A 14,644-nucleotide genomic window follows, 5' to 3' on the forward strand; every position below is an offset into this window, starting at 1 on the left:
ATATATAAATATCCAATTTGTTCTTGATCATTGTCTTCTGGGGAACAGTGGTAGATTTATAACATAGGAAATTGTGAATGTGTGTGTTTGATCCCAGATTTCGTCAATCGGTGAATGTGCTGCAACATAATATATATATATATCATGAATCATATGTTATTATATATGAATTCTTTAGTTTATCTGAAAGTAGTTATCCTTACCATGTATTGACAAGTTTAATTTTTTTCATTGAAAGTCGCATATTCTTCAGGTCTTGCTAAGCAATAACTTAAAATATTGGTTAAAGAATTGAAAAAAAAATATAATTTGTTGTTATTGAAGGTGATATGAATATGTATTAGAAATCATAAAAAAATTATAGTAAAATGTAATATGTTTAACAATAATTATTGTTAATTGATATTGAGAATAATATTTGAAATTTTGTATATTTGGAAAAATGGATATTATCTTTAGAGAAAGAAAATGAGACAGAAAGAATAAATAAAAGATAAAATTTTGTAAAGATCCAGCTGAGCTGTGTTTTTTGTTGAAGAAAGAAAAAAGAAAAAGAAAGGAAGAAACAGAAGCACATGGGAACAGGGGAGCATGTGGAGAAGATTCAGAGCACTTTGATGAATTAATTTTTGGGAGAAAGAGCAACAGGGAATAACATGGTCTCACCCTATTCCAAAGGGGTTACCCCCAAACTTCCAATAAAGGGCTGAAATTGCAAAGGGACTTTGGTGGTGTAGGACAGCCTAGCTATAGAGGTACACCTGGTGGGCCCCATTCCCACTCATGCCCATTACCTACCCTCCCTTCCCTTCTTTCTTTTTCACCACCACACAACCTAAGCTACTACCACCTACCAACTTTTCTCTCAATATTACTATTACCTTAACACAATTCTCATATTCTACAACTATTTTATTCACTTCATTCTTCTTCAATATTTTCTAACCATATGGAACAACACCTTTTTCATTTAAGTGTAGTGAAAAAAATAATATTATTTTTCAATTTCATGAAGTTTGATCTTGGTTTCTAGATTTTGAACTTTTATAATTTTAATTTTTTTTCTCAATTTTACATGCTTTTTAATTTTATATTTTAACTAAATGAATGTGTTAAGTTTAAAGTTTATTAAATTTGATATAAGAAGAAATAGAACATTGTAAATTAAAAAAAATCATATTTTAAAAATATATTAAATAAACAAATGTAATTTTATTTTAGCATTTATTGAAATAGATATAATATAGATGTGTTATTGTATACACTCATTAATATTGTTTTGTTTGTTTAGTTGGCTTCCATATATAAACTACATTAAATATGTTTGATGTGTGAGGTGAATGATTTGAAGATAATGTATGTTCAGATGAGTGGTTAGAATTATATGTGTTATATATTTTTTTTAGTGAAATTTTGTTTTTTAAACTAAAATTCTTTAATGAACTATCACTAATATCTAATTGGTGAGTGATGATTACAGTTAATGTTATTCTTGTGATGTACACTTAATGTATAGAGTGCACGGTTCAAACAACAACTTGAGGATTGAACAAGATAGAGTGAAACAATCCTCTCTTGTTTGGAATAAATGTCACTCAAGCGATGCAATGTTGCTTAAGTGATGAAGTAATAATGGTACAGGAGATTTTGAAATGGGAGATAATGAAATTACATGTCAATGCTTAAGCAATTATATGTTCATTCAAGTGATAATGTTAATGATTATGGATCTAGTTGGATGATACAACGAATATCATTCAAGTGTTGGAATTAGACTTAAGCAATAATTACTAAGTGTTGGAATGAGACTTAAGCAATAATTGCTTAAATGTTGGATGACTGTTTTAGTGAGCAAGAAGTATACTTATATATATTCTTCCATTTAGAGTTGTATTGTTTTAAGTGATATGAGATGCTTAAGCAACATAATTTTCCTTAGTTTATGAGGACAAAGTCACTTAAGTGAGAAAGAGCTTCCTCAATTGATATATATTGTATGGTGATGATAATATTGATGTTGAATGTGTCAATATATATGTAATTATCTATGTGATTGATGCCTTGGGATGTATGTGTGAAATGATTATTTTGTATAATATGCATTGTGTTTTAATTATATATGATATTTATGACATGTCCCTTTAAGAGTGTCTTGTACTATATGTTTTTTGGAGATGAAATATCGAACAATATTGTAATTTCAATGATCATAGTATTAACATAAAACTCCAATAAACTTGTAGTTTCCTACCTCACACCACTTAGCAATTGTTGCTTGGTTTAACAATCTCCATGTTTTTGATCTTTTTATGTGAGAGTTCCTTCTTTCTATTTTAAGGCAATTAGACATAACTTTACTATTTATTTTTCTTTCTTTTATGTTTACATGTAATCTTTACACTCTCAATAATACATCTTACTATTTTCTCCTTTAACCTATTTACAACATGCCGCCTCTTCTTCATTTTTTCGCTTCTGCATTTTTAGAGTGCTCTTAATACACAAGGAGGACAACATGGGGTTTGACATGATATTGAAGCTCTTCTTTTGAAAGGCTTTGTTGTGTCACTCTCATCTCTTGTTTTTTTTTCTTATTATTCTTTCTTTTTTTTTTCTTTTCCATGGCAGATGAACAACTTGTCTAGAGTTTTTTGTATTTGTACCCAAATGAAAGCCCAACTATTACTCTTGTTTCTCCCTCTTTGGACGCATCCAATTATCCCTTTTGGATTTGTTCCATCCTTACAATAGTGAGCACTAAAACAAAGTGGAATTTGTTCTTGGTACAACTCCTTAACCAACCAAGAATGATCCAAAGTTTTCCTATGGTATAAGTGCAACAACATGGTTGTATCATGGATGGTTTACTCAGTCTCTCCATCTATCTAACAAAGTATAATTCAGATGGATCAAGGTACTGAGCTATAAAGTGACCTAAAGAATCATTTCTCCCAAGGAGATTGTTCACACATATCAGATCTTCAAATGGAAGTAGTTACGTTAAATCAGGGTGATTTGTCGATTTCAAACTATTTTACTAAACTTTGAATTATATGGAATGAACTGGAAAATTTCAGGCCTAACCTCTCATGCACCTACGAGACAAAATGTTCTTGCAACCTCTCTTTGTTTTTGCTCAAAGAAAGTGAAGGACCAAGTTATGTAGTTTCTACATGGTCTAGATCAATTTAACAACATCAAATCTCACATGTTGCACCATTAAATTTTTTTCCTATGTGCTTCAACAAGAGAGACAATTTGTTAATTAACACATTGCGGCCAAAGTTCGTGGTAATACACATTTTTCTCCCACTAATAATAACACCTTTACTAGTAATATTAACTTTCTCAATCAAGAAAATAGATCTTACAAAAGTCAAAAATACAAGAAAAGTTTATACATATTGTAATAGAACATGCCATATTGTTGATGTTTGCTATAAGAAACATGGGCATCCACCTAGCCATAAGTTTTACAATGGCAAGCAAACTCATATTCATGTATCTACATAAGATGACAATCCTTCTACGAAAAATAAAAATGAAAGTAAAAGCATTCGTCTCATTCCACAACAATATCAAATTCTTTTCAAATAAACCAAGTTAGTTATGCTTCTTCCCACCAATCCACAATTGATAATATTAATTCAGTCTTTCAATGGAAAAATTCTAGTCATGCATGGATTATTGATTCAAGGACTACCAATCGTATCTGTGTGTCTTTGAATGATTTTTCCTCTTACAAAAAAATAAATAGAACCCATTCATATTAGTATTACTAATGGAAATGTTGTTTCAGTTTAATACACTATAACTATTATTTTTAATCAAAAGTGTAAGCTTGTTAATGATTTTATAAGTGCCGCAATTCTCTTCTAATCTTATGTCTCTAAAATTGTTTCTATTGTGTTATTTTTCTATTTAGATACTCTTAGCATTAGAAAAGTAAAAGCAGACTATGCTTTCTCCATCAATGGATAAAAGACATATTCTATCACATTCCCTCACAACTCTATACATTCATTCACAATCCTCGTGTGTGAAAAATTATGATATCATGAGTCATCACTACTCATCCCGTAGAACTAGCAAATTCGTGATCTAAAAAAAAAGATACTCTCATTTTGATTTGATCCCTCAAGATACATATGTTTTGCCCTATCTTATAGCTCTACCTTTTAATTATTGGTATATATATATATATATATATATCCAAGAAATTAAAGTGGGGTAGATCGTAACGTGATCAAGACCAATTATATCAACTAAACTTATCTTTTTTGTTTTGAGGGTATCTAAATGTTAATTAATATATAATGTTTTTATTTGAAGTATATTAATTGGGTTTCTTCATATCATTATCTTAACATAAATTAGTTATCCATTTATAATAGTTTTTCAAATTTATTTTCATGGATATTCTCTTTCCAAAATAACCACATTTGAAAGCATTAATATTAAACTTAATATATCTTAGGAGATTAAATTCTTTTGCTAAATCTGTCTCTAGTTGTTGTAACAATTATCATAAAGATAAATTTCAAATAATTCATTTGATTAGTATAGAAATATGCTTGAGATTTTCTTTTAGTTTTAATATTTTTTTCTTATTTCTTGTCTTGAAATTTTCTGTTTTACATCTCATCTATGGACTATGTTGATTTGCCATGATAACTTCTTCATGGATTGAAGAACAAGTAGTTAAAGATTTCTAGAGATGAAATATAAAATATTCTCCTTTTAAAAAATCCAAAAAATGTTTTTTTATTGGAAACTAAAAAAGAAAATCAAACACCACATTATGATCTATCGATAGAACATTTATGAAACTTGAATCGAACTACATAAAAAATTGATATTATTATTTATTCAAAACGTTAGAACAATAAATTAGTGATCTTTCATCTTTGTATAATTCTCTATTTTTTTATTTTTATTTAATATAAGTTTGTACTCACATTTAACATTTAGATTCTCACAATATGTACACCTGAAATCATATTTTATATTATTCAATGAAAGGATTATGAATTTTTTATTTTTATTTTTACAATCAAATCTATCTTTACCATATGTATACTTAAGAAAATAGCAGTACACGATTGGAGTGAAAATATTCCAAAATCTTAGTCTATGTTTGATTGAAAATGGACAAATATATCCAGCAGATGCCAGACTCATCACTTTAATTAATTTAATTCCTAGTGCAAGTTCCATCACTGATGCGTATATACTTATATATAATATTAATTTCATCAGAAAAAGAAAAAAAAAATAGTACTTATAATAAAATGACTGCTTGATGAAGTGTGCATTTTCAAAGTATTTTCTATTATAGTTCTCTCCTTGGATTCTGGATTTTCACGTTGCAAAATGCCAGGTTTCCTCGTCACACACATGCATGACCTAACCAGTTAAATTGCCTTAAAATCAAGTTGCTCTTTTTTTGGCAAGATTCCAACTTAATTCAAGTTGTCAAATATGTAAGTTGGCATTTTCATAATAACATTTTTTAACCTTTAAAAATTATTTAATTAATATTTTCATTAATAAAAAAAAAGTGATACATGTGTAAATATCATATACTTATTTTCAATTAAGATCAACCTTTTACTTTCAAAATGAGAATAAAATAATTAAAATCAGTAGTGGACCTTCACGTTAACTGAGATGAATCTTGGATGCCAATTTTTTCTACATATATAGAAATTAGAATATTATTTTTAATTTTAATATATTTCATCTATGTATTTATAAATAAAATTTTCACACCTTTAACGTATTTTTCAAAGATCCTGTTAAAACCAGCAGCTCTATTCTTGTCTCTAATGTAAACTTTTGGTGTCTTTTCTTTTTTTGGAACAAAAAATGATTTGTTTTTCCTTAAATATGTTTTAACATTTATAAAATTATGCATTTTGATTTTGGTCCATAATATTGTTTTATGTGTCTTTATAAAATAAATAAAAAATTACTTTTGATCCTTGTATAAAGAATAACTTTAATCCTTTCAAAATTGAAAATTAACATTTTTTATTCATAAATAAATAACATATAATTCTGAGATTTAAAAAACTATTTTGAAACTTTAAGATTTCACCCTACATTATATATTGATGCCAATTATTTTAGATATTTCAATTTTTAATTAAATGCTATTAAATACAAATAAAATCTGTAACATCCCAATAAATATAATCAAAGCTATAATTCATTTTAGGAGTTAACATGAACAATAAAGGAGAACAGTAGTAGTGAATAAGCAGAGAGGTGCAAGAGATAGGAAAATATCATTAAAATTTAAAAAATTGTACAACAGTTAGGTTAAATACAGTATCTATAAAATAGACCGAACGGTTTTACAAGATTAGAACCGGACGGCTAGTTAGCTAAAAGAAACAAAATAAACTAGTCTAAAGGCCGGATGGGTCTACATAGCTTTCAGGTACGGCCTCCACAGTTTGCTCAGCCTGCACAGCATCCTCCAGAGTGTCTTCTAAAGTAGCTTCCAATGTATCCTCTGCTCACATCCCAAAAGGATGATCATTTGCAATAAAGTGGATAACCGAACGGTCGGATACCGAACGACAACATGAACCAAGGCGAAACAAACAAGGGTAAGCTTATGTAAATTTAATTTATCATTTCATCATACAAGTAAACATACAATACAATCCAACCAATCATGCAAACATACAATTTCTATACATGCATGCTATAAACCTCTAATCATGACCGACCACTAAGACACTGTCTGGACTGTATGAACATGTAGCTCGGTCGTCCCTAGCACCCGGTGTGGTGTAGTAACTGTCTTTACTTATCAGCTGTCACCCGAGGTTAGTCCTACAACGATCATCCAACCTTATGACCGCGGACCTCCTGCCATTCCCACGCATGAGTAACCTCTCTCTATATGAGAAAGCGTTCTCACGGAATATCAGGATCAGGACGACACCTGAGTCATTCCCACGTTCATACTTTACCAATCATCACCAATTCATGGGACATTCCTCTAGTGGAATTCCCTTACTTAGCCAAATTCAATCAAGGTTCATTATTACTTCCAAACTGTAAGGATGTTAAGAAAAGTACCAAATACCAAAGACTGAATTATAATTAATAGTGACCGAACGGTTTAATCGAAATGGGAAACTGAGTATCAGGAATTCAATAAATGCCCGGACGATCACATCAAAGGTGAGACTGAATAACAGAAGAATGTCAAACGGATTGGTCGGATGGTCCGGCAAGGAGTAAGACCGTAACTCAAAGGATTGACTATAAGTGATAGTCATCCAGACGGTTTGACAAGAAGGTTATAAAACAAGCACTAATCCTGGTTGAAGGTTGGTCTATGATCGGACTCTTCTCAAAAGGACTTTAGTCAAACAAACCGGACGTTTCAATAAACAAAAGCTCACTAGGCCATTCAGTCACTAAGTGACCGAACGGTTTCAAAAGGAAGAAATTAGATTTTTTGCAAGTTTTATATTTTAAGTGTCAGGCTAAGGCCTAGCACTTGTAAGGCCGAACGCTTGGTTTATGACCAGCGTTCTTAAGTAATTATCAACAATTCATTAATTTAGATCAACTGAATTTAGAAACTCAATATGCCAGACAGTAAGGGAGGACCGAACGGTCCTAATGACCTTCGATCACAGATTCATATTTTCTCTAAGTTTCATAGATTCATGCCAAGTACAGAATTAAAACTCATACATATCATACAATTCATACAGCAACATACAATATCTCAATCATGCCAAATAAATCAACCAACATACTTTAGACTTCAAACATACATTAAATCATGCATACATTCAACCAAGAAATTATAATTAAACTTTATAAGCTTCCCTTACCTCTAATCCAGCTAGTACGTCTAAGTTCGGATGGTGGCAATCTATCTCTTCTAAGGATTTCCAAAGTCTAGAGTGAAATACAAAAGTAGGTTTAGAGGAATGGTTTCACAAGTACATGCAAGCTTTAAAGGCACATGCATGCAAGAGAACAAAGAGGTTTCAAAGGTCAGAACACTTACCAGGTGTAACCCGAAACCGAACGGTTCTAATGGAAGAGGAGACCACCAGAAGTCTTCAAGTGTGATCTGAATGGTGATCGGAACAGTAGATTGGTTAGAATTTTAGAGAGAAGGCTGGGAGGTTTAGAGAGAAGGAGGAGAGTTTGAGATTTCCAGAAAGTTTGAGTTTGAGGAAGAAGAAGATTGCATGGGAAAAGTGGCGTCAGGATTTTCTTCTTAGCTTAAATACGGCCTCCATTCAGAATGTTCGGCCCACTCCCAGCGTGCCACCTGACTTCCACTTTCTGGGGTTTCACTGCTCTGCTGCTACTACACAGATCACGAAGGAAGGGAATTAAAAACTTGGCAGAGTTGGTCTTCCACTCTATTAGAGAAAACCGGACAGTTGACACGTGTACCCCACTAAAGAGGGGTATTAAATGGGGTGTGACAAAATCTCACATAAAATAAAAGAAAAACACAAGTTTATATAAATATAAGATATTTTTATTAATAACAAACTTTTATAATAATGTAAAAAACTTAGAATTTGGCCTAGGATAATATCTTATTTAGTATAAAGATTTAATTATATATGTTGAACCTTTCTGTCTAATTTTGAAACACTGTTTTTTTTTTATTAAAAGTTAAAATAAAAATTAATTAATTTTAATTTCTTTTTATGACTTCCTGAAATCAAATTCCACATAGCCCAATAATGGATATATGTGAGGAAGGAAGAAGCTACGTCTAGATCTCTCTAAAGAAACCAATTTTTCTTCTCTTTATTGGGATTGTTTGTGCTTTTGATGTAGACAGATATTAACTAAACTAGACTTGTATCTCTCCAATTTCTCATTTCCAGTGATTAATAAAAAGCCAAAATTTCCAAATAATATAATAATGTAAATAAAATAAGTTATTTTGTATGGCCCCAGAGCTACGTTACTGAATCATTGAGTTTGAATTATTTTTCAATTTCTTTTATTTTAGTTAAGAAGTAGATTTTATATTCAATTTAGTTTTTTTATTTATAAAATAAAGTTCACATCTATTTATATAATTTAAATAATCATCTAACATATATTTTCATTAGATTCTTTTAAAATTACAAAATTAATTATATTTGTAATATATTTAATATATATTATTTGTATGTATCAATTTAAAAATGAGTGTTAAATAATAATCTTATTTTTATTTTCTTATTTTCTTATTATTTTTTATTTATATTTTAGGTATAATTTGTATTTTTTTTATAAATATAATACTTTATGTGTATTTTTTTATTATAAATACAATATATTTTTATATAAGAAAAATTAATCTCATATAATTAATATGGTATAAAGTCATTATTAAAATCTATGTATTGTTGGTTAAATATATTAATTTATTCACAATCACAGATTACTTATTTTTTATGTTTAATTTTATATTTAAGATGTATGAAATGTTTTAAAAATCTCACATTTATTATATAAAACTAATTTAAAATATATAAATAAATGTTGATTTATGAAATTAAAATTAAATTTAAAATCTAATTTTTATTTATACATACAACTTAGTTAAGAAGAGAGAGATATTTGTTATAGACCATTAAAATATTACGGAAATGTGTGCTATAGTTAGCATATCTATGAATCTTGCATGTTGAAGGATACAAAATTCAGCAGCCATGTGTATAAAAAATATATATTTTTCATCATTATTATAATTTGGACTATAGCTTTGACAAAACCATCTGTGTTACAGATCACACACATCTATGAATCTTCTGTTCATCTTTATCTTAAATCAGTAGCTACACAGTAAGGTGTGTCTATGTCATATATATAAAATCAATAAACATACGTGTCAATTTGTATAAATATAATATTTCTAAAATATTTTTTAGAAAAGTAGTTTTAATTAATGTAACTATGCTTACAATTTGTGAAAAAATTAACTCAAATAAAGAAAATACTTTAACATGCATTGTATCACTTTATTTTAAATTTTACACAATTATAAATACGTATTTTAATAGTATACTATTTGAGGAATAATTTTATCATTTATAAGGATCTTGCCTGTCTTGAATTGATAGGATCGTCTTTTACGGAGGATAATTGTGACTTCAATCGAAAAAATAATTGTGTATATTTTAAATATAATAACATATTTTATAATAACACATAAATTATTAATATTTTAGTACTTTAAATTTGGTATTAATTTAAAATTTTATAGTTTAATTGTATCCGAACCATGATTGAAGCATATTTATATAATTTTTGTTGTTTTTTTTCCTCAAATTTAGTCTTCTTTTACTATATTTTCCTTATAAAGCTTTACCCATAAAAATAAGTAGTGTTTTTTGAGATAGAAAATCATTTGAAAGGTTCAAAGTTTGCTTACATTTTATTTTATGTTAGCATTTACAGATTCTTAATTTTCGATAATATGATGTTACAACAAGATTTATTTTAAACTATAAAAAAACGTATACAATGTTAATATTGAGCTAAATTTGATAACTTTGAAATTTAATGTTAACATTACGAAAAAATAAATAAAAGAACAAATCCGTGAAATAAAAATTAAAGACTCACTTATAATTTAACCTTCATTTCATTTTCCTTTACAATTTTTACTTTTTTTTTAGTTATAATTACTTAAATTAACTATATGAATAACTTTTCATATAAATATAAAGTAATAATAATATATAAAGTTTATTTAAATTAATGATAAAAATGATATGAATGTGTACTGTTTATGTAAAACTGTTACTGCATAAATGATATGAATGTAGAGTTTGTATGTGAGTGTATAAATATATATTTAGATATAAAAATGAAGGAAGAGAGAGAAGATGGGTCCATGAAAAGTCTAATATATGAATTTGATGTATACTAGCATTTCATAGTTTGCTTTTACACCTCTTATTATGATGTTTTCTCTCTCTGCTGTCTGTCTCTCAGCCTAAAAATCGCTGTCTTTCGGTCTGCATACCTATCATCATCACCATCCCTCTTTCTGAAAACTCTGTCACCATGAGAGTGAGAGCCAAACTCCTGTGATCGCCACCACCCTCTTCATCAAACCCTTCTACCAAACACAACAAGCTCAGCCAAACGCATCAACAAAGAGACTTTCATTCTGTCACCCTCCTAAAGCCTTGCATGAATGAATCATAATACTACTCACAACATCACAACACCAACAACATCAACACCACAACACCCTGTTCTTCTACCATGGCCTTCCCTCCCTCTCACACCTTCATGTTCCAAACCCATGAAGATCATGACCACCACCAACTCCACCTACGCTCCACCTCTTCCTCTCTCAACGCCTTCCCCTCTTTTCCACCCCATCACTTTCAAGGTAATCACACACTCACTCACTCATCCCCCCTCTCTACACCTCTAATTCCATCTCAACTCTTGTACTTGTTGATGTATATCAAGGTCATACAAAACCGTTTGTACCTGCAGCGTCAAAGCTTTTCTGTTCTATGTTATTGTATCATGACTGTGATTTCAGCCACATCGACTGTTTTTATCTGTAATATCAAGAATATTCTTGATGAAACTGTGATAGCTAACACAATTTGAAACCTTTATGTGTATGCATAATTGCAGTTTGATTGTGATTCCTGATAAATGTAGCCCATAGAACTACAGGCGCAGTTTCTTTGTGGTTATGTAAGATCTTAGAAACTTTGAAATCATGGCTTGGTTTTTAGAATCTTGATCTTCTTGGGTATATGATTTTTTGAAAGATTATACGGGTCATCTGATAAAAGATAAGTTTTTCTTTTTAGGTAAAGAAAGGCTGTGTTGTTGTTATATTGAGTATGTTGGTGTTGATTCTGTGTGGTGTTTAGGGGGTGGTGCAGGTGCAGGTTTCATGATGAAGCGATCGATGTCGTTTTCAGGCATAGAGAACAAGTGCGATGAAGTGCATGGAGACGACGAGTTGTCAGATGATGGATCTCAGCTAGGGGAGAAGAAGAAGAGGCTGAGTTTGGAGCAGGTGAAGGCACTTGAGAAGAGTTTTGAGTTGGGGAACAAGCTTGAGCCTGAGAGAAAAATGCAGCTTGCCAAGGCTTTGGGGCTTCAACCGAGGCAAATCGCTATATGGTTCCAGAATAGGAGAGCAAGGTGGAAGACCAAGCAGCTTGAGAAGGAGTATGAAGTTCTAAAGAAGCAGTTTGAAGCTGTGAAAGCTGATAATGACTCCCTCAAGGCTCAGAATCAGAAGCTACATGCAGAGGTAATCAATGGTATCATACGCAGCTTCTGTATTTATTCTTCAGTTTTCAACACAAAAAACTTAGACGCAGTTCTTTTATCTTGCTCTCCCATCAGAATTGGAATTTCAGTTCCAGTAATCTGAAAAACAACTTACACTCAGATTAATCAGATGATATTTCTTGCCGAGCTTCAATTCTGATTGAAAAAATACTATCGAAATTACTTAAAGAACTGCATCCAAGTTTTATTATTTTCGATACCATGTTTGTGACTAGTCATTGACTAAGGTTACTTTGTGTGTCTTTGAGAAATGTGAGCTTGAAGTTTTTGAGATCTTGGGGGGTTAATTTGGTAATCTTTGAGTCCTGATCTTGATTCAGAATATGATTAAACGACCGTGTAATCTTAATAGAGTTTGAAGTGAATCCAAAATCCAATTGTCTGGTGTTGAATTGTTAAAATTGGATTTTGTAAAGAAAGGAATGGAGTTTTGTTCTTTGTCTGGTTTATTCCAGCCACAGTTTTATTTTCTAGAGTATATATGATTTAGCTAAATTTTGTAAAGGTCCTCTTAGCCGTTTCAGTGCGCTTCCTTTTCCCTAAACAATGGATGAAATTGATCTTTTTTTCATGTTTGAAAAAAGAAAGCTAGTCTTTTATGCATAGATATGTGTTTTAACTATAAGAGGGTCTTTTGTTCTTTTTACTTTTGAGTTTTGGTTTTTCCCGTAATTTAGTGAGAAAACTCCATTTCACTGATTGTGTTATGATGATTAGGGACTAATTTTAAAGAGATTTTGGTTCCATGATTAACTTGTTTTTGTTGATTGAGTTGATCATTCTCGGGAGGTGTCAGTGTGACAGTGTCAGAACTGAGAACTGCGAATTAACAGTAATGTTTGCTTTCCTTTTTCCATTGAAAAACTCTGTGTTATAACTGTTCCATGTTGCTAGCTATGAAAAAGACAAGGTTGCATTTGATCCTTCACATGGAATCAAAACCTGAGATGAAACTAAGACATGAACACACAGTTTTGGTTTTACACTTTTACTGTGTGGTGTTTGCAGCTACAAAGTCTGAAAAATAGGGACTGCTGTGAAACCGGAACAGTAGTTAGCCACAAGAAAGACACTGAGGGTTCTTGGAGCAATGGAAGCAACAACAGTTCAGAAATCAACTTGGACCTCTCAAGAACACCAGTGATGAACAGTCCTGTGTCTTCTCAGAATGGAAAAAGCCTTCTACCAACTTCCCACAAGCCCACAACCATGACTCAACTCCTCCAAAGCTCATCAAGATCAGATCTCCAAGATGAAAGCTTCTGCAACATGTTCCACAACATTGATGAGCAGCAGAATTTTTGGCCCTGGACCGAGCAGCAGCACCAGTTTCATTAATCAAAAAACTTGATTTTGGATATTATAAATGATTTGAAGTTGAAAGGTTGTGAGAAGTAATTAAGTTCATTAATTAGGCTTAGCTCAACTTTTTTTCTTTCTCCCTACCAGTTTTTCGGTTTATGCTTATGATGTAGATTGGTGTATAAAGAGTTTGAACACATTTACTTGAGTCATGATCAAGAGAGGTGGTGAACTTTGAATAGTAGAGCATCTTTTTTCTCTTCCTCTCTCTCTAAACATAATTATACTCAAAATCAAAATTTAAACAAATTTATGTAATTTAATGGATTAATGTAAGGATTAATATACGCGCTTACATATTATAAAATCAACTTATTAATTAAAACGAATAAAATTAGTCTCTATTTTAACAGGATAAGAAGAACTTATATGTGACATGAAAAACCATTTAATGTGTCTGTTTCTGAGATATCAGTATGATAAGATAGAAAATGAGAGAGAGAGAGACGTCTGTGATCTGTTTATACATTTGATTTCAAACACAATTGTTTATTAATTAGATCTAAATCTGCTTGGTGTTTGCAGCTTCTTTCCTATTACATTAACTTTAGAGTTATGCAGAATAAATATATTTTTTGCTAGGTTTAAACAATATACCATATAGTGTATATGGTCAATATATATATATATAGAGAGAGAGAGAGATGTACGTGGCCCTAAGTGGATTTGCAGGTCTGGAATGTAGAATGGGGCCACAGATGGAAATAGGATTCTCTGGTGGCATTGTTTAAGCAGATAGATAGATAAGTGTATATTTTATTTGATGTTGGTGCTTTGGAATCATGGGATGGAAAAATGCATGGAAAAAGGTGTTTGGAGAAAGTTGAGCTAATGAGATAAAGGGCATGGCTGACTTGAGGAGTGAGAAGAGATGAAGTGGTGCAGAGAGTGAAGGATGTCGTTTTATGGGATGAAAGAAAGAGCCAAATCTAGCTGGGACTTTGCAAAGAGT

At 30.7% G+C, this 14,644-nt stretch overlaps 1 protein-coding gene across 1 annotated transcript; it reads left to right on the forward strand.

The window, feature by feature from the left end:
• The first annotated feature begins 10,874 nt into the window (after positions 1-10,874).
• LOC106774650 (homeobox-leucine zipper protein HAT7-like) lies at positions 10,875-13,893 on the forward strand. The gene is made up of 3 exons (XM_014661695.2): positions 10,875-11,398; positions 11,901-12,289; positions 13,339-13,893. Exons 1-3 carry the CDS (start codon positions 11,269-11,271, stop codon positions 13,666-13,668), a joined length of 849 nt encoding a protein of 282 aa, XP_014517181.1. The 5' UTR covers positions 10,875-11,268; the 3' UTR covers positions 13,669-13,893.
• The last annotated feature ends 751 nt before the right edge of the window (positions 13,894-14,644 follow it).

This window comes from Vigna radiata, chromosome 1 (genome assembly GCF_000741045.1).
Source record: "Vigna radiata var. radiata cultivar VC1973A chromosome 1, Vradiata_ver6, whole genome shotgun sequence".
Lineage (NCBI taxonomy): Eukaryota > Viridiplantae > Streptophyta > Magnoliopsida > Fabales > Fabaceae > Vigna > Vigna radiata.